The 20,431-nt window shown below is 43.1% G+C and overlaps 1 protein-coding gene across 1 annotated transcript in view; it reads right to left on the bottom strand.

The window, feature by feature from the left end:
* The window catches only part of LOC131087428 (glypican-5-like), a 373,149-nt gene that overhangs the window by 269,827 nt on the left and 82,891 nt on the right, over nt 1-20,431 (bottom strand). The window contains exon 3 of the mRNA XM_058031076.1: nt 17,519-18,213. Coding sequence (XP_057887059.1) covers nt 17,519-18,213 — 695 coding nt within the window. The remainder of the gene's footprint in view (nt 1-17,518; nt 18,214-20,431) is intronic.

The raw sequence follows: 20,431 nt of genomic DNA, 5'->3' as shown, positions 1-20,431 counted from the left end.
ACCAAGCTGCCTGCTCATTGCTATGCTGGGTGGGAGGTGAGGCTGCTTGCAATGCCAGCCATGTCTATCGAATCAGAACTAACCTTTTGTTCCACTCATTTTCTCTGCAACTTTCTGCCACCAGCAGCCACCTCAAAAAAAAAAAAAAATAAAATAAAAATACACTTTTGAAGCCTTGGTGCCTTTTAGGTAATTCACTTCTAAGATGGTTCAAAATAAGGAAGTTTGGTGGTTTTGTGGACAGCCAATCAGGAGTTTTTGCAGAACACAGGAATGTGTGGCCTTAACTTTGTCACCTCCACTTTGTGAATACTCATCAATGCAAAAATAAAGGGAATGTCATCTCAAAGTGTAACACCGACTGATACCAGGGTCCAAAAATAAAGACCAGAAGACTGATTTCCATTAGTTATCAATGCCATCAGAATAGCAAGATTCTGACAGCAAATCAGTTTCAGAAAGAAGAAAGATCCTAATAAGTCAGCACTGGTGATACACAGAAACACACCAAGAAGAGCAAAGAAAGACTGATGACTACACTACTCACTTCACTTTACAGAAAAGCAATATTCTTAAGGAATAAGTACCTGTAACTTACACTACACACACAAAAAATATTAGTGCTTGCTCACTAAACATCATAAATGCCTATAAAATCATAAAACATATGCACAAGTACCCTGCAATCCAAAAAAAACCAACCCACAGTCTCTGAAGGAAAAGCACACAAAACCAGCATATAAAATTAGAAAGCCTTATTAAGCAGACACTGGGGATGCATCAAGAATGCAGCTTTATCACAATCTTAAACTGAAAAAAAAGCACATGATAAAATTGTGTTTATGGTTTCTCTTTTCATTCAATGCTGTGTATTACATTTCCCAAGCATCAAAAAATCATCTTGGTAAAATCACGAACTGTACGAGCAGCACTGGGGAATCTGGTAAAAAAGAAAAAATTCTTTGTTAGCCAAGCCACAAAGCATCTACAGAGGCTAATTGATGATGAAAATGCCAGGAGGGCTGACAGCTGAATGATAGAGCAGCCCTGGGATGCTGCCTTCCCCTTGCAGAGGAGCCCCTTCGATTGCATGTCTGCTCCTCCTGGGCAGCACAGCTCCTGGGCACAGGGCTGAAAGCAGCAGCCTGCCTCAGGAAAGGGGACAGGATGGGGACAAGGTCCTCACAGGGACAGGACGGGGACAGGGTCCTCACAGGGACAGGCTGGGGACAAGGTCCTCACAGAGGATTCACTGCAGGCTGGGCACAGAGCCCTCACAGGGATTCACAGGCACAGGCTGGGCACAGAATCCTCACATGGACAGGCTGGGCACAGAGCCCTCACAGGGCACTCACAGGCACAGGCTGGGCACAGAGCCTTCACAGGGCACTCACAGGGACAGGCTGGGCACACAGCCCTCACAGGGATTCACAGGGACAGGCTGGGCACAGAGCCCTCACAGGGCACTCACAGGGACAGGCTGGGCACAGAGCCCTCACAGGGACTGGCTGGGCACACAGCCCTCACAGAGCCCTCACAGGGACAGGCTGGGCACAGAGCCCTCACAGGGCACTCACAGGGACAGGCTGGGCACAGAGCCCTCACAGGGCACTCACAGGGACAGGCTGGGCACAGAGCCCTCACAGGGCACTCACAGGGACAGGCTGGGCACAGAGCCCTCACAGGGACTGGCTGGGCACACAGCCCTCACAGAGCCCTCACAGGGACAGGCTGGGCACAGAGCCCTCACAGGGCACTCACAGGGACAGGCTGGGCACAGAGCCCTCACAGGGCACTCACAGGGACAGGCTGGGCACAGAGCCTTCACAGGGCACTCACAGGCACAGGCTGGGCACAGAGCCCTCACAGGGACAGGCTGGGCACCGAGCCCTCACAGAGCCCTCACAGGGACAGGCTGGGCACAGAGCCCTCACAGGGATTCACAGGGACAGGCTGGGCACAGAGCCCTCACAGGGCACTCACAGGGACAGGCTGGGCACAGAGCCCTCACAGAGATTCACGGGGACAGGCTGGGCACAGAGCCCTCACAGGGCACTCACAGGGACAGGCTGGGCACAGAGCCCTCACAGGGATTCACTGCAGGCTGGGATCTCCCTTTTCACCCCTTTTCCTTTCGCTCCCCCAAGGGTGATCAGGGAGCTCTGCAGCTCTGCCCAGCCCGTGCAAGCACCAGGCTCTGGCAGCACCACCTGACACTGCCCAGGAGCCCATTCCCAGGAATCCCAGTGCTGTCACCTGGAACCATCATCTCTCCTGGAGCTGCCATCCCATCTGGAGCCACCATCTCACCTGGGAGCTGACATCCCACCTGCAGCTGCCATCCTACATGGAGCTGTCATCGTACCTGAGAGATGCCACCCCACACGGAACTGCCACCCCACCTGGAGCTGATATCCTGCCTGGGAGCTGCCATCCCCCCTGAGAGCTGCCATCCCACCTATCACACCTGGAACTTCCATCCCATCTGGGGGCTGCCATCCCACCTGGAGCCACCATCTCATCTGCAGCTGCCAGCCCACCTATCCCACCCATCTGGAGCTGCCATCCCAGCTGGGCATGGAGGATCAGCCCTGGCTGGGGCACAGCAGAGTGAGGAACCCAATTCCTGCTGCACATGCAGGCTCAGGGAGTGGCAGTTCAGCATTTCCAGCTGCCACTCCATCTCCTGCTCACTTGAAAATGAAGCCTGGGCTTAAGTGCTTTATGGGACTGGGGCCAGGCTGCTCAGTTTCTTGCAGAACTGTGTTTTTATATCCATAATGTTAGCTCAAGCCTTCTGCCAAGGAAACCTCTTTTCCCAGAGTTTTGTTTATTTTTCAGGATTGAGCTCAGAGAGGGCTGGGGGTTAACCTCAAGTACAGTGGCCTGATGGCCATATATGCTGAAGACACTTTCTACTGAAAAGGGAACTCTATGAAGTATGCTCAGTTTATTAGTCCCTAACTCTGCAAGGGACAAGCAAAGCAGCACAGGGATAAGTGAAAGTGGGGCTCTCCCATGCAATCTGTGATAGAACAGACAGCATGCAGATGAAAAAGTAAATTAAATAATGCCAAGTCCAAGTAACACAGCATTGGATTGTTTATGCTTTCAGAACCTAATTTTTCTCTGTGTATTTTAAAAATCTAAAACTCTAAGATGAAAGAGAAAGGGAAACAAGGGAGTACTTGGAAAAAGATTTCAGAAGAAAACACTTGAGCAAAACCACTCGAATCACTCAAAAAGAGAGATTATTTTCCTAATCATGACCAACGTGTTGGTGAGAAATGACCCTAAAATAACCCTAAACTTTTATACCCAAAGATAATCAGCTTCCAAAACTAAAGCAAGAGATAGTTTGGGTTCAGGAACTTTGTGGGAAATTCATGTCTGTAACACCTTCCCCAGGTGGCAGCAATGGCTGAAGAGGCTCAGGTGGGGAACAGAGCAGGACTGAGCTCAGTCCCACAAACCCTGCAAGGCCACACAGCTTTGAAGGCTATGAAATACAAGCAGATTTTAAAATCTTTGTTTCCCTTCTGCTGTTTGAGTAAGTGCACTTCCTTAGAGAAATTCTCATCAAAAATTTAAGAAATAAATTACAAAACAAAAAAAAAAAAAGAAAAAATAGAGCAAAAGTGGAAAAGAATTTATGGTTTTATGGCTTGGCTCAAGAAAATTTAGATGCTCCAAAGCAAAAGTGGTCATGAGGTCTTTGGCAGCAAACCAGTGAGGCACAGACTTGTTCTCTTTCACAAAGCATTTTACAAACAGTGGGCACAAGGAAAACTGGAACCACTCAGACCTTGCCATGACAAGATAGTATTTTAAGTCTCACCCATTAGTCCACAAAGTAATGATGGGACAAAAACAACTTCTTTAGGCTCTGATGTCAAAAAATGGTATGTATACTACAGAATACTGTAAAGAAGTGATGAAACGTTTTCATGGGTTCAGATGCACTGGGGAGGAACATGAAAAGACATTTTTAAGTGTATCATGTCTTACGAATTGGAAACCCTGGGTCACTACATGTAGTCTCAAAACAGAACCATGGACTGGTTATACATTTTCACAGTCAAATATAATGAACAAGCCATTCTTTTTTACTGTCAGATAATCATAAATGTCACTTCAACTAATCATCATGAAGAATTAAGCTCATATCAAAATTCAGAGTCTACCAATGGAGCAGCTCAAATCCTGCAAGAAGGATTCATCATTCCATCAGGGATGAAGCCCCACAGCTGAGGGCATATCCTGGGCAAGCTCAGACAAGGAGAAGTACAGATTATACATACTTAATAATTAAAGCTTGCAGAGTAATGCATCACATACCTCACAAAAACCCCAGCAAAACACAAAGTGCCTTTTTTTGTAAAACCCACAGGACCAATTAAAGGGAGAGGAGCAAGACAAACTGAGCAAAAGCCCTGAAGATGTGCTGCAGTGTGGGTGTGGAAGGGAGTTTGTGTCACTCACACACTCCTGTCCCTCCCCAGCTATCAGCAGCAGGGAAGCAAACACCTGAGAAGGTCAGGCTGGGTGCTCTGCCGAACTCACACACTGCTTAGTCCAGCCAAGCCCCCTCCAGCACAGGCAAAATATGGCTAAAAGCAGCTTGAAATGGTAGGATTAGCCAAGCAGGACAGTGTGAGGGGAAGACAGACATTATTGATGTTGATAGGTTCTCACCAGCACTCCAAAGTCTTCAAATACTGGGAGGTGGGGGTGTCCATAATTTTTTTTTTCCAGCTCTTTTCCATGTCTTTTGTCTCAATTTCTTACATTCCTTTCCCACTGCTTTGCCTCCATGTTCTTCTACATCTCTTTCTCCTGGGTTAGCTCTTTTTTCTTTCCACACAAACAAGATTCTCTCAAAACCACTGCCTGTCTCATTCTAACTGTGAATAGTGTAACTTTTCTGTTACCTCAAACCGCTGTTTCAGTTCTTCCTGTGTGCCTCTCTTCCCTTCTGCCAGTGTCCAGCAGTTCAGAACACAAATGACAAGTTCCTGTCATAAATAAAGGTATAATGCACAATTCCTGAGAATTTGCCTAGTTTAACTTCTTCCTGCAATCTTCTGTTCCATAAAAGATCTGTTCCTTGAGTTTGAGCTTTCTCCCCAAATTCTCATCTGTGTCACACTCACTCACTAGAAAAAAAGAGGGGAAATAATGTAATTATACTATAGAGAGCATATTAGGAATGAGAACCAAGGGTAAACTCCACACACCAAGTACAGCAGTGAGTCAAAACAGTCTTACTAGGTGAAGTTTTTAACAGAAAGTATGGACAAAGAAAGAAAATGGGAGAAAGCATGGACATCTCCCTAAAAAGAGCCAACAGACCTTTCAAACTCTCTCTCTCTCTATATATATATAAAAGTATTTATATAGATATATAAATATATATATAGATAGACATATATATTTAGGTACAGATATATATATTTGTGCACATCTCTGAGTACTTGCACTGTGATCCCACGGGAGCAAACAAAGATCCTTCTGTAAGGGCCCAGTGATGGGCAGAAATGCCCCAATCTCCTTTTCCACCTGGCCCTCAATCCTCATTCTGTACATCCAATTTCCTGCTGCTCCTGCCAGTCCAGCACACCAGGGCTCATCCTTCAGACTGCACTCCTGATCCACCCCATCTCCAGAGAACGGAGCACAGACCTGAACGCTTGAAACAGTCTAGAAATTACTGTATTTTTTTCTCTTTCCCCTATCCTCCAGTCCTTATTAATATTTCCAGTAGTAAATGCCCTCTAGGGAGCTCTGCAACAAGGAGGCTCACCTCTGGGAAAATGAGGATTCATGTGTTGCCATGGCTCACAAGCTCAGGAGCTATGGGGCTATAATAAAAGCAACAAAATTTCATTAGAGAGGATTAAAACTGTTTGATCTCCCAGAAAACAACTACAGGAGATAGTGCAGAGCAAGTTTGCACAGAAACAGAGATCAGAGGCACCAATATCCACTTCAGGTAAGGAAACAGAGGCTCTCAGCATTGTAAAAATCAGCTCTGGAAGTTGTGTCAGTGACTGCCAGTAACTCAGGTGTAACACAGCTGTCAGAATGTTCAGGCTCTGAAAAATCAGAGCCTGAACACTGAAAAATCAGGATATATATAAAATATCCTGATATATATATATAATTTTATACTATCTCCAGTTAGTGACATAGAAGCCAACACATGTTTGATGTCACAGACAACCAAATGTGTATATCTTTCTATATAAATGGCAAATGTTGCTCTGAGCAGAGTCACTCTGAGCTGGTCAGGGCAGACACTGGCTCCACTTGGCCCAATGGCAGCAGAAAACATCTGTCTGCTGCAGAAAACATTTGTGCAGCCTTAGAACAGCCACATCTCTCTCTAGGCTTCAAGTTTCTAAAAGGAAATGCAGGTTTTCTATAAATGCTGTACAAGTCCAGTAACTACCATTTATAGTTCCATTTGCCCACTTATAATTCCATTCCCCTTATATAAACTGTGCCCACTTCTCTGGTTTATACAGACATGGGTGGACTGGAGGAAAATTCAGTGAAGGTTTTGCATAGATGGACTAGAAGATTTAAGAAAACAGTAAAGCTTCACTACAATTAATAAATGCCTAGAGAAACACAATAAAACAACCAGGGCCTTTGAGCTTATCTGGCACAGAAGGGCACACACCCCATGAGCCACCAACCAGGCTCCTGTTTCCAAGCTGTGCCCCAGGTTCATTAGCACAACTAGGAAGCATTACAGCATTTCTCCTGAAACACCAAATACTGGTATTGGTCATTTTTCCTCAATTTTTCCAATGACTGTTAACCTAACTGAGCTGTGGCACACTGGGAGGCAGCCAGCACTGGTAATATCAAATATTGACAGGTAAGAACACGTTTTTATTCTCTTTCACACACTAATGTCCACAGCTCCACTTATTTTTCAGTCTTCTAGTCCATCTATACAAAGCCTTCACTGAGTTTTTCTCCAGTCCATCTATATCTACATAAACCAGAGAAGTGGGCACAGCTTATACAAGGGAAAATGGAATTATAAATGGCAGTTATTGGACTTCTTGTACCTGCATTTAGAGAAGACCTGCATTCCTTTTAAAAACTTGAAGCCTAGAGAGACATGTGGCCTTTCTAAGGCTGCACCAAAATCTACTTAGGATCAAAAAAAAAAAAAAAGAAAGGAATTCAAAGTAAAGGCAGAAGAATTATCACACAACTTCAGCTGGAGATTGCAAAGACAATGCTCCAAGCTGTTTGTAAAAGAACTTGAAGCACTGCACTAAGATTGTTTGGCACTGCAGCCCCTAAAAGGTGAGGAGGGAACGAAATGAAGACCTACAAGTTTTGTAAACAGATTAGCCCCCAAATGCCTCATTGATAAAAACAGGACTGCAAGTTATTGATAGAAAATACAGTGCTAAAAGTTACTTTATAGTTCAGTTTTTATATTCAACAAAATGTAACACTGTTCAAGGTACAATTTAGATGGCTGGTGTGTGTTTGGGGTTTTTGGTCATTTTTCTCCCAAAACCTAAACTATGCTAAATGCAAAATCAATGAAAACCTTTCTGAACTATCTTAAAAATGAAATTAATCTGGGAAAATTTATTGTTTGAATTGGCAAATCCTCTGCTGGCAACCAAACGGTTAAAGAAAAAATAAGGGGAAAAAAGCCTTAAAAGACTCGGGAGAATTAGCTGTTGCTAAAACAATTTTATGGTCCTTTCCACTCCAGTGGAGGTAGTTTGTATGGCTGACTGGAATCTATTCAATGCTGTCAAACATCTAACACTCCCATAGCCAGACGCCTCACAATGAATAACAAGCAGCCTTGCTGCCAATATGCTCGAGCTGCATTTTTTACCAGGGACTGGACCCCAACCCAGCAACACTCCAACTTCATTGTTCCATGCCTTGTTAATTTATAAGACCAAAAATCAACCACAACAAACAGAAGTGCCAGAATTCTAAAGCATTGCAGCTACAAAATCCATCATATTTAACAAACCACAATACAGAAAGTCAGGTTCGTAAAAAGAACCTGCACATCTAATTTCTCTTTTGTAGTTTAAATTGATTTCATAATAGAAAATAACACTCAATTTCAGCAGATGACTTCCATAATCTTGGGAGGCTCACAGTAAGTGCACAGAATAAAAAAGAAAGAAGTAGAAACAATGAATAAAGTGTACACAACTCTCGTTGAAACACTAAGCACATCATCTGTCATCCTGAGTATCATCATTTCCATAAATATTATCCCACCCATTGATTGCCTTGCTCAGTGCTGTGCTTCAAGCAGAATCCTGGACTCTGACCATATTTACATCCTTCATCTTTCAGCTCTAATAATGCTGAAGTGCTGACACCAGCCTCTCATTGCAGGGAAGACAGAGAGTGCTCAGTGACAGCCCTGGCTCTGGGAAATTACAGCTCTGCTCTCCTGGCAGCTTTATGATTATGGCTCTGACAGGCCCTGTGTTCTGGAGCTCATCTCCTGCCCTGGGCACATCCTCCTCTGCTGCAGCACTAAGCTAAAGTCAAACAGGACACACACATTTCCATGGAGGTATCCTGGAGCATTTTCAGCTTTGCAGGGGAAAACCAGCACCGTTCTCACCATGTTTCAAACACCTGATGACTCTGGGGTTTACTTTTAATTACACTTGCTGCTAGACTTCCCAGCATCTAATTCTCTAGGAACCATAAGGTGGTGCTGAAAAATCCCAGAGCCTGGGTTTGTAAAACAAAGTGAAGCAAAGCAGCTGTTTTGAGAAAAAGTGGCCATATCATGCAAACAGCCCTGAGAAAAACTAAACTCGAGTCCACAGCAGAACTCATGAGCTCATTCTTATTGAATAAAAATTGCTGCTGCACTTTCAGGGCTGAGCTGATCACCCACATTAAAAAGACACAGCTTTGATGGAGTGAAGAAAAGCAGGGGGCTGTGAGTGTCAGTGTGTGCACAAGTGCTTGTGGGTGCTTGTGCTGGTGTTGAACACCCCAGAGGGACAGGCTGGGCAGCCCTGCAATGCTCAGGGACATTGCTCCATCAGCCATGCACTTTGAAGGATGTATTCAGAAGTAACATCAATGAGGTATCATTGTTTTTAAGCCTAAAGAAAACAACAATGAAGTAATAAAATGTAAAGTTCAGGGATTTACCACCACTGAATTTTTTACCTAAATACAGGTAGTATCCTTAATAAAAAAGTGAATTTTTTTAAAATTCATTTTTACAGTACTATTTAGGCCTCTTGCTCTGAAAGCAAGGTACTATTTCTTTCTACTCATCATCAACCTGCTGTCCTTACTCTCTACATCTGGCCCCACAGCATTCATTAGCACGTGCACTGAAGAAGAAACACCCAAATTATGCACAACTTCATCTGGTTTGAAGCAGCATGCATGCACATCTCCAGAAAACACTCAGCTATGAGCATTTCTGGGACCCCAGAAACACACACAAATACCTGACACATTTTCAACAAACACCGGCACAAGTGTCAAACAAGTGTACCTTAACTGTAAACAGGAAAAATGGCCACAAAAACACAGATTGTCCCAAAACCTTAACCACAAATGATGAATCACAGATAAACCTGGTCCCAGACCAAAAGCTGGTAAAAAGCTACATCCATCAGTTGCATTGATATCAATGTTTAACATGAGCTTTTTAGGTTACATACTTACACAAAATCCAAGATTTAGGGAATGAAAAGTAGAACTTGAGTGCTGCTCCAGCAGGCAGAAAAGAGCTTTTTATCTTCCTACAGACTAATGAGTCATTAATAGTGTGGTTAAGCACTATCAGCAAGTCAGCAGCCAGTGGGGAGGCAAGCTGGGCTTTCCTTGTGAAGGGAGAGACACATCCCTGCAAATGCATCATCACTCCTGCAAAAGAAACTGAAGGCTGCACAATTTATGTCAAATCCAATTCTTAGCTACATGTTTAGTCAAACAACATGACAGCTGGATAACACCCAGCAAATATTCTCAGAACTAACACAATTGTAATTACACGGTGTTTCTTTATTCCTGCTCCACTTGATAACAGACTTTTGGAAATGTGTATTTCAATTTAACCTACTCCATTTTGACATAAATACTTAATTTTAAGCAGTTCCACTGCTACAGATGAGAGGATCCTTACCCCCAGGAAATCAGGCTACTCTGTGGCATCAAACACCTGCATGAAGAGAACTGTCATTACCCAACAGGGGCCAGAAGGCTCCTTGGATCCCCCCAGGGAGCTGTTCAAGGCTACATGAGCTCTAATTCTGCAGAGGACTTCTGGAACAGATGGAAATAAGGCAAAGGCATTAAACAATTTAGATTATTATTTCCAGAAATACTTCTACAGTACTCAAGTGTCAAAATGCTTTTAAATCAAGCAAATTGCACGTGGCAAGACTTACAAAGCTGACTGCAAGAATTAGATGCTTACGCTCCATGAAATTCAGTTGATTCCAGAGATATAGCTCCACTGCTGCTTTTTAAAAATTCACCCATGACTGACCATAACATGAGAGCAGTACCTTAATGAGTATAAAGCCCAAGAGAAATAAAACAGAAATTTAATGCAGACTTATTTTTGCACGTTTACAGCACGGTGAAAGCCATCCCCTTCCCTTTCCCACAGAAAAAGGACATTGCAAGGTGTGCCCTCAGGGCAATTCCCCTGCTTTTTACAAATCTCCTCCTGCCCCAGGATTCACAAAGGACTTGAACTGATGTACATTCACATAACCTGGGTTCATGAGAACCACATATGAAAGGACTGCAAGAAGTGCTGCTAAATCAGACAGGGCTGTTTGGACATCTTGAACAGAAACCTCATCACAGCTGAGGGCTCCTCCAGTTTCTGTTTTCAGAGGAGGTTTCCTGCTAAGTGCTTAGAAAAAGCAAAATGCCATTTAAAATAACAACTTTCCCTGTCCTTTTTTACAGTTGTTTTCTGCAATCTAACCACAAGGAATTGAATATACTGCTTTAACCTCTGCTAAGTACAGTTTTTGTACTTATTGACAGCTGGTAATGATCATTTGAATTGGAAAACTTGCAGGAAGGAAGCACCTGAGTTCAGCCCTGAGTGTTCTCCAAAGTCTCCAGGAGTGTTTTATGATACCATTCAATGTCATTAATCAAGTGGTTCATTACAAGCTGGCAGAAACTCTTTGTTGCTGTGAACTCACTCAGCACAAAGTTATTTTGTTCATAGTACTGCCACTTCCTTTTCAAATTTGTAAGGTTACTGTGCATCAGCCTCCTGCTGCTGCAAATTTGGCACTCTTTTCTCTGAGCTTTTCTTTTTCTAAAGGTGACCATTTAACAGATCTTGGGTCTTTTCTTTTTTATTTCTGCATTCCTCATAATTTAAGACACCTGAGTTATTTTCTGTAAGCCTTCCAGACACTGCTGAATTTTTACCAGAAAATTTATAGTAAGATTTTATATTTGTTTTCCCCAAAGGTCCCTCTCCTGTAAGTTCTGGCTCAAGGCCACTGCAGTAACACAGGCATTCCAGGATACCCCAAGTGTGTTTTTCCACTGGCAGATGCCCCCTTCTGTCCTTAAACTGAATCTAGAAGAAATCTATATATTTGCTTGTTCAGTGCAAAGGTCCCATATGCTGCTTCTCAGCAGGGATCATCTGTTCTGCTTAAATGCAACATTTAAACCCACTGATGGGAGGAGATTGATCAGCCAGCCACCAAGAACAACCATCTATCTACATGTATTTTCTGTTTGGTCTTTTTTTCACTGCCCTAAGCTCTAATTTGCTGTTAATTCTGTGTAATTTGCCTCCCAGGTCCCAGTGACACTCCGAGCTGCACAGGCACGGAAAACCCAAATCCTTTGCATTTTCTCTGTCAGCAAGGACAGCAGACCTTGCTGGAAGTTTTCACCTTCTCGTGCCTTTCTTGCATTTCTTCTGAGCCACATGAACTTTTAAGAAACAACACTCAAATGATCTGCCAAAAATAGGCATCAGAAAGTCTCTTTCATTACAACCTGAAATCAGACCCTTTAAAATACAAATGGTATTTAGTGGATATTTTCTCAATACTATCCATCTTTCTCCTTGATGTCATAGAAAGGTTGTCATTGATTTTGCTCCAATTTTGATCACAATCATAATTTCTGTGCTTCCTGACACTCTTGCAATTCCATGCATCTTGCATCTTAAACATCCTTTTCTGTATTTTTCCTGCCTCTAGCTGCTCCTCCTCCCAAAGTTTCTTCTTCTATCACTTTTTATATCACTGTTATCACATTAATTGCTGAGCTTGTCTCCAAGAAATTAACTGCCTTGAGGCACATCCTTCTGCTTTCTCCTAGTGCTTAATCTCGGATCATATCTTGGTTTTATAATCCCTATCAAGCCTTTTATTAGCTTTTGCTTTTATTACTCCTAAAATCACAAAACACAATATGCTGGACTTTGCTCTTGCCTAACAGTCATCCATCCTAAAAACAGCAGGTCCGTGCCTTTTTACATTCTCCTCATTTAATGCTTTCTCAGCCATTAGAACATTAGCAACAAGATAAATACTTTATGTGTATGAACTCCTTGCAGTTAGAACACAGAATTACCAGATGTGCCTTCTCACATTCCAGATATTCTGCTAGCACACCCCACTTTGCATTTCCCATCCCTTTGCATTCCCACCACAGGCAAAGGGATTCTGATCCAGAGACAGGAGAGAACCTCTGGAGCCATGAACTGGCAAAGGAAACCTGAAGGGAAGGAGAATGGAATGGAATGGAATGGAATGGAATGGAATTGGAAATGGAAATGGAAATGGAAATGGAAATGGAAATGGAAATGGAAAGGAAAGGAAAGGAAAGGAAAGGAAAGGAAAGGAAAGGAAAGGAAAGGAAAGGAAAGGAAAGGAAAGGAAAGGAAAGGAAAGGAAAGGAAAGGAAAGGAAAGGAAAGGAAAGGAAAGGAAAGGAAAGGAAAGGAAAGGAAAGGAAAGGAAAGGAAAGGAAAGGAAAGGAAAGGAAAGGAAAGGAAAGTCAAAGGAAAGGAAAGTCAAAGGAAAGGAAAGTCAAAGGAAAGGAAAGTCAAAGGAAAGACTATCAAAGGAAATCAAAGGAAAGGAAATCAACAGAAATCAAAGGAAATCAAAGGAAAGGAAAGGAAATCAAAGGAAAGGAAATCAACAGAAATCAAAGGAAATCAACGGAAATCAAAGGAAAGGAAATCAAAGGAAAGGAAATCAACGGAAATCAAAGGAAAGGAAATCAACAGAAATCAACAGAAATCAAAGGAAAGCCAAAGGAAATCTGTGCCTGGGCAGGGCAGCAACTCCTGAGAGCCCCTGGTGCAGCAGGAAAGCCATGCCACAGATGAGGGTGCCTGGCAGAAGCAGCAGTGCCACTGTGGGGACAGGATGGCCAAGCCTCACTGGAGGCCCAAAGTGAAGCACTCAGACCTGGAGCTGGAGGCACTGGTCAGATTCCAGCCATTTGTGATCCAACAGAAATCCTCACTCTGATCCCACCCCAGACACTCCTGCTGGAGCAGGACTGCAGGTCCCTGCTGGCCCTACGGGACCATGGAACAGCTCAGTGGGATGTGGCTCCGGGGGTGTGGGCACTGTTGGTTACCCCACCTGCTGATACACCTGCACCACAAGCCCTTCAGAACTGCCTCTCCTCCTCCTCATCTCTTTATTTCAGTTGAGAGCAGTTTACTTTCACTCTGAATAAAAAGCAAAATTAACATCAGCAACCATGTGTAAGTACAGAGCTTGTAGAGCAATACAGAAACCGAACACATGAAAAAGGAGACCAGCTTTAAAACACAAAGGCAGAAAAAGAAATAAACAAAGAGGAAGATGCTAAGGAAGGGTAAGGCAAGTTGGTGTGTGTGGCTGGCACCATGGGGCAGCCAGGGCTCCTAGCAGGAGGAAGGACAATTAGATTGAGCAGATGAAAGCAAGGATGCTGATTGCTGGTGCTGCAGACCCGGGCTGGCCTGCATTAGGCTAAGTAAGCTGGATGCAAGCCAGCATCATTGAACAAATGGCATGGCACATCCCCAGGAATCTGAGCAGAGATTACCAATATCTTAAAGGTGACCTCTCACACTTGCTATCCCAGCAAATCAGGCAATTCTCTTGGCTGTAATGGACAAGATCAGCAGAGGCCACTCTCCTGAAGTTGTGCACGCCTCATACAAATAGGATTTTTAGTTTTAGATTTAATATCAATTGACTGCACCTCATTTGAGCAAAGTATCCTAAGTGCTTTATTGGTTTATTTCAGCCCTTCCCCATTTTAAAGAAAACATAATCTAACTTTCCATTATTCATTACCATCCACGCAGGCAACAGGAGAAAAAAAGAACCCTAATTTTTAGCCATATTGTCTATTAAAAATGTAAAATGTTTCCTAAAAGGGCAGGCACATTAATTAAGGCTGCCTCAGGATAAATGAAGATTACTAGGAGTGCTCTGCTTTCCTGGATGAGTTTTCCATTATAATCAAATGAAACCAATTACTGCATTTGTAATGGAAACTACCTAAGCTGAACATTTCCACTTTTGCAGAAGCTGGGGACTACAGTACCCAAACAAAAAAAGGTCCCCAAACACTTAGGAAAGGAAAAGAGAATAAAACTTTTCTGGGGAAAACAAAGAATCCTGAAAGTAAAACCATAAGTAAAATACTGGGTACAAATCAAATGGCCCCAGTGTAATTGAGAATCACAGCCTGGATTCCCAGAAGCCATCTCCAGCAGGAAATCCTGGACCTGAGCACTGAACTCCTTTCCGCTGCTTCCGAGGAGAAAATAAAGCCTAATTAGGCTCAATTTTCTAAATAATGGTTATCCTCTGCAACTAATCAGGAAAATTTTAAACCAGTATCAGATGAATGCTTGTTCAAATAGTGAAACAGGCTCTGTCTTCTAAATATCATCTTACTCTGCAGGCACCTGAAAGGATTGAGGGTAACACACACACTGAGGCATAGCTTTTATTTTCAAACATCCTTTGCCATCCTACTGAGCAGCCCCTAGAACAGCACACAACTGCACCTTCTTCTGCACATGGAGGTTCTGCCAGTGACAGAAAGCAAAGATAACTTCAGGGAAAAAAGAATTAATGGAATTTCAAACATAACAGCCTATTCTGAACTTATTCCAAATGGAAGAAGGCAAATGTTTAAAGGTATTGCTAGGGAACTAAGAAGGCCACAAATAAAATTATTTGAATAATCTTTAAAGAGAGTCTGGAGCCTGAAAGACACTTGAGAGAGAATGCTACTTCCAAATCTCCTAAAAGCAACACACTCATTGAGTTCACCCATGATTATCCAATATTCACCTGGACCATGAATTGTACCCCAGTAAGCTAAGCAAAAGCACATTAATTATGAGGCTGATAAAGGTAATGCAGAGTTGTGTTTTAGCATTCTGTCCATGAAATCAGCAATGAAGCTCTATAATTATTTTAGAGGTATCCATCTATAGTCAGATAAAAACAGTAATGGTGTGTTTTGATTTCTGCTTCCCTTTTAGACTCATTTAAAAACAACCTCTGAGTGAGAATAGGGGAAGAGGCAGGAACATTGCACACAACATGTTCTAAGTTTGACACCCCTCCATGGGGAACATTGTGACACCACCAACAGACTCTAGCACAATGCAGATCTGCAGCACCTGCAGGCTCCAGTGCCCACTATCCTACCCAAGAACCTAGAAAAATTTCATAAAGGTTTTCCACGTTCATCTCTGAATGTCAGATAAACTAGCAAGTTTGCCATTCATGAAAAGGAAAGGGAAGCTGAGGCAATATGAACTGAGTTTTAACTAAAATACAAAGTGAAATTCTATCAGATTACAGCTAGTAGTTGGGGTTTTTATAATTCATGTGTTATACTGACTCTAGGTGTGACTCCCAGTGAAGGGAGCTGCAATATTAGAGATTTTGGAAGGCTGCAAACATAGAAGCATTTTTCTCCTATTAAAAAAACCTTCCATTGTTTAGAATAAACTCGGCCACAGCTTCTTTCTGTGGAATCTCTAGACTACCTTCTCTCTTACATGATGTGGTGACCAAAGTTCTACACAGAAATTACGTATTTAAATTTGTGCATTTTTATCTCTGCTCTCTCCAAGAATTCCTTTCCTTTAAATACAGGCAGATGTACCTGCATTTTTAGATTAGTCTTTCTACCCTACTTAAGGCCACACTGATACATTTTTTAACCTCTGACAGTTGTGTTAACTTCCTACAGTCATAGGCAGCCGCATCATCAGTCATTTCAGTAATTACTATCCTAATCTCCAACACCTTGAGAGAACACCTGCCAGTCATATGCTGCTATTATTTATGTGACAGTTCTACCATCCTAGTTCTTTCCACTTAATCTACACCACTCACAAAGCTGTTTCCAATTCAAGTGCATTTTTATCCTTTACTTATGCAAGTGCTGCCAAATGAGTCTGAATGTTTTCACGCTCTTTTCCCAACTTCTTTATGATAGGTGTGCTTATTACAGACCTGTACTCCCTTCCTGATGTCTCAGTCAACACAAAAGTAAAGGGACTGTAAAATTGTCAAAGTCAATTCTTTTGCCTTTATTTAAAAGCTCACTTTTCAAGCCTTTATAGCAAATCCTATGGGATGTCCCCACATGCTACAATTACATGCCAAGATTACACCTGATTGATATCCAGTATCAGTTTTTGTTAAGAAAACAAAATTGTGAAAATCAATACTTCTGTCTTTATTTTAAAGCTCGCTTTTGTAGGCCCTTACACAAAATCCAGTGGGATATTCTCACATGCTACAATTACTTGCCAGGATAACACCTGATTGATATCCAGTATCAATTTTTGTTTAAAAAACTGTGCAGACAAGGCAGAGTGTGATGGTGTTCACAGGGTTTCTTGGATTGGGAAGAGAGTAGATCAGACTCCATGTTTCAAAAGGCTGATTTATTATTTTATGATATATATTACATTAAAACTATACTAAAAGAATAGAAGAAAAGGTTTCATCAGAAGGCTAGCTAAGAATAGAAAATAAAGGAATGGTAACAAAGGTTTGTGGCTTGAGCTCTGTGTCCAAGCCAGCTGACTGTGATTGGCCATTAATTAGAAACAACCACACCAGACCAATCCCAGATGCACCTGTTGCATTCCACAGCATCAGATAACCATTGTTTACATTTTGTTCCTGAGGCCTCTCAGCTTCTCAGGAGAAAAAATCCCAAGGAAAGGATTTTTCATAAAATTGTCTGCAACAGCAGAGCTCTCTGCTTTACTGGGTTCCTCCCAAAGAAACAAATCCCCCCAACCCCTTCATTTCAAAGCAGACTCTACTGAACTCCACCATAATTCTGTGTAAAGTCTGCATGGATTACTAGACACAGATCTAGCTAAACACTAGAAACTGCTGCAAAGACAACACCAACTTGTTTAAATGTTTATCCACAGAAGGAGGGAACTGATAAATGCGAATGACCAGTAACGAGGGAGCACTTACTGTGGCAGAGAGCTGCGGTCCATTGAGCTGTGCGTGCAGCACGGCCTCGTTGATGGAGCTCCAGATGCCCGCCAGGGCCGTTTCCAGCTCGTGCGAGGCAGCCATTTCACTGGTGAGATATTCCAGCGTGGAGATGAACTCCCTCCACTGGGCATCCAGCTCTGCCACGCTGGCCAGGCAGCCCCTCATGACGTTGAGGCAGTACCCCACGCAGGGCCTGATGAGGGTGAGGCCCTGGCAGTGCGGGCAGTACTGCATCCTCACCAGGGCCCGGCTGCACTCCTTGCTCAGCGCCGCGTGCTCCGTGCTGTTGATCACCTCGATGCCCAGGCTCAGCGCCTGGCTCAGCATCCTGCTGGCCCACAGAGATCGGGACAGCTCTGTAACCATGTTTTTAGAGTAGTGTCCAAAAGGATTGATGTCTTGCCTTGTAAGCCGCAGACACTCAGTGTAGTCCTCTGACAGATCTGTAATTCCTGGGTTTATGAGCCGGCTGTACACCAGAGGAAAGAGGCTGTCAAAGAACCGCAGAACTGCGCTTTCCACCGTGGTCTCTGCACCCAGAATGTAGAGAGAGATGTCTGTAAAAAGCTCCTTAACAGGCTCTGCTGCTTCTTTTGCCATAGGTCTGTAAGCTGTCTCAAACAGGGAACTCGTGCGGTTCTCAGCAAAGCGAAGCAAAGACTCAAAGGCCTCTAAAAGGGGGCAGGGGAGAGAAAGAACCAGAGGTTAATGGCAGGCACCTGAAATCTCAGTCACAGGACTAACACTGTCCTGAACAGGAGCATCAATAGTTACATGGAATCTGCACTATCAATGCAATAGGAGGTAATACAGCTTTCAGCAGTAATGTGATTAAAGGGACCCTGTGTGTAATGAAGGCAACACTTAACAATTGTTTTTCTTAAAAAAAAGATGACTCTGTTCTCACTAGCCAGACCCTGATCCACCAAGGACTCACACAGATTCCAGGCCAGGCCTGGAGCACAGTCCAGGGCATGCAAGGTGGTTTTTAGAACTCACACTGCATTTGGGCAGTTCAGCTGGGTACACTTGCAAAGCATCCCTCAGCTCAATTGTGAGGCAACTGGATACACACAGAAGCTGAAGGTTTTGTTTCACAATTCTTGAGTAGGTGGCTGAGAGGCACTTCTTGCAAAGTACAACTCCAAAAGGAAGGAAAAGAATATTGCTGTGTGAATAAATTCTCTCCCCATTAACACTGGCCATGTCTGGACACCAGCCAGTGGTTGGGGAGGACTTGACATCATGTCCACTATGACCCAAAGCCAAAGTGAAATAAACAAATCAGGAAAACATTATCTCCTTTAATTACACCATTTCTGAGTGGCCTAAGAAAAAAATAATATTTAAGGAGTTCCACAGTTAACACATTTCAAATGGCACATGGCAAGTATTATACACCCAAACCACTGACTGGGGTGCTAGAATTCATGGCTAGGGCAAGGAAAGGATCATTTTTCCAGATTATTTTTAATGACACAGAAGACAGTAATCCACACCATTCCCAGTGCTTTCTTTGGAAGCTCTCCAACAAAAAGCCTCTGACATAAATCATCCTTGCACTCCTCTGGGTGGCAAGCAGCTCCAGGCAAGGCAGATCTGTCACTCCATTCCTCCTGAGGCCTGGCCAGATAATGGGGTTTGGTCTAATGCTCCTCTCCACTCATGGCAACGTGGCTGTGTGATTCCCTGCTCTGCAGCACAGCCCCAGATCACCCAGAGATCAGCCCCACAACACACAGCTGCGGATGAGCACAGCCTGGCGAGGTTCTGCAGCAAAGCCTGCACTGTGCCATCCCTGGGACAGCTCCCTGGGCAGCTGACTCCTGCTAGGATTGCATTACAATCCCTTTCAGCACAAAGCGTGCTTCAACTACACTGATAACACAGCACAGCTCACCCGACAGCCATCAGCAGCATTTTGCACACACACGCTGCAAAAAATCCCTTCAGCACTCACACTGGGATTACAGCAGCTAATAGCTTGGAAGGGCTTAAAAAATCCTAGAAATTAATGAAGCAGATACACTCCAGTTGAAAAAGATCACAGTATATTCTTGGCAAGGAAACACCTTGCCAAGTTTCAGACTGAAGCAGAGCTGACAACAATTCTGAAAATTGGATCCAGGGTAGGAATCTTGACACAACCTAAACTGTGGTTTGTTGTGTGCTACTGCATGTCACAGACATCTTTTATGAAAAATCCTTTCCTTAGGATTTTTCCTCCTGAGAAGCTGGGAGGCCTCAGGAACAAAATGTAAACAATGGCTATCTGCTGCTGTGGAATGCAACAGGTGCATCTGGGATTGGTCTCATGTGGTTGTTTCTAATTAATTGTTGGCTTGGACTCTCTGTCTGAGACACAAGCCTTTGTTATTAATTCTTTCTTTTTCTATTCTTAGCTAACCTTCTGATTAAATCCTTTCTTCTATTCTTTTAGTATAGTTTTAATATAATATATATCATAAAATAATAAATCAGCCTTCTGAAACATGGAGTCAGATCCTCATCTCTTCCCTCATCCTCAGACCCCTGTGAACACTGTCACAACTGCACACTGTTAAAAGAGGTTTTTGTTTGCCACATCACCTCTGTATGTTTATTTCTAAAGGAAACCAAAACATTGTTTTTATAGTACTAAAAAATCAATAGAAATATTACAAAACATAAAAACAGTTGTTTAAGTTTCCTCCCTATGCATGGTCCCTTACAGATATTCAGCTTATCATTAAATTGTGGGAGCAGGGACTGCTGTCTGCAATGCCACCAATCTCACACTCTTCCTTTATCTGCCATATCCATAAAGGCACAACTGCAGGCATCACTCTCCTTACCTGAAAACTAAATGAAATTCATTTATCAGTGTGCTAGTGTCATTATTTTCCCAAG

The sequence above is a fragment of the Melospiza georgiana genome, chromosome 10, assembly GCF_028018845.1.
Source record: "Melospiza georgiana isolate bMelGeo1 chromosome 10, bMelGeo1.pri, whole genome shotgun sequence".
Lineage (NCBI taxonomy): Eukaryota > Metazoa > Chordata > Aves > Passeriformes > Passerellidae > Melospiza > Melospiza georgiana.
The sequence above is the reverse complement of the archived record's forward strand: the minus strand, read 5'-3'. Positions and strand labels throughout refer to the sequence as shown.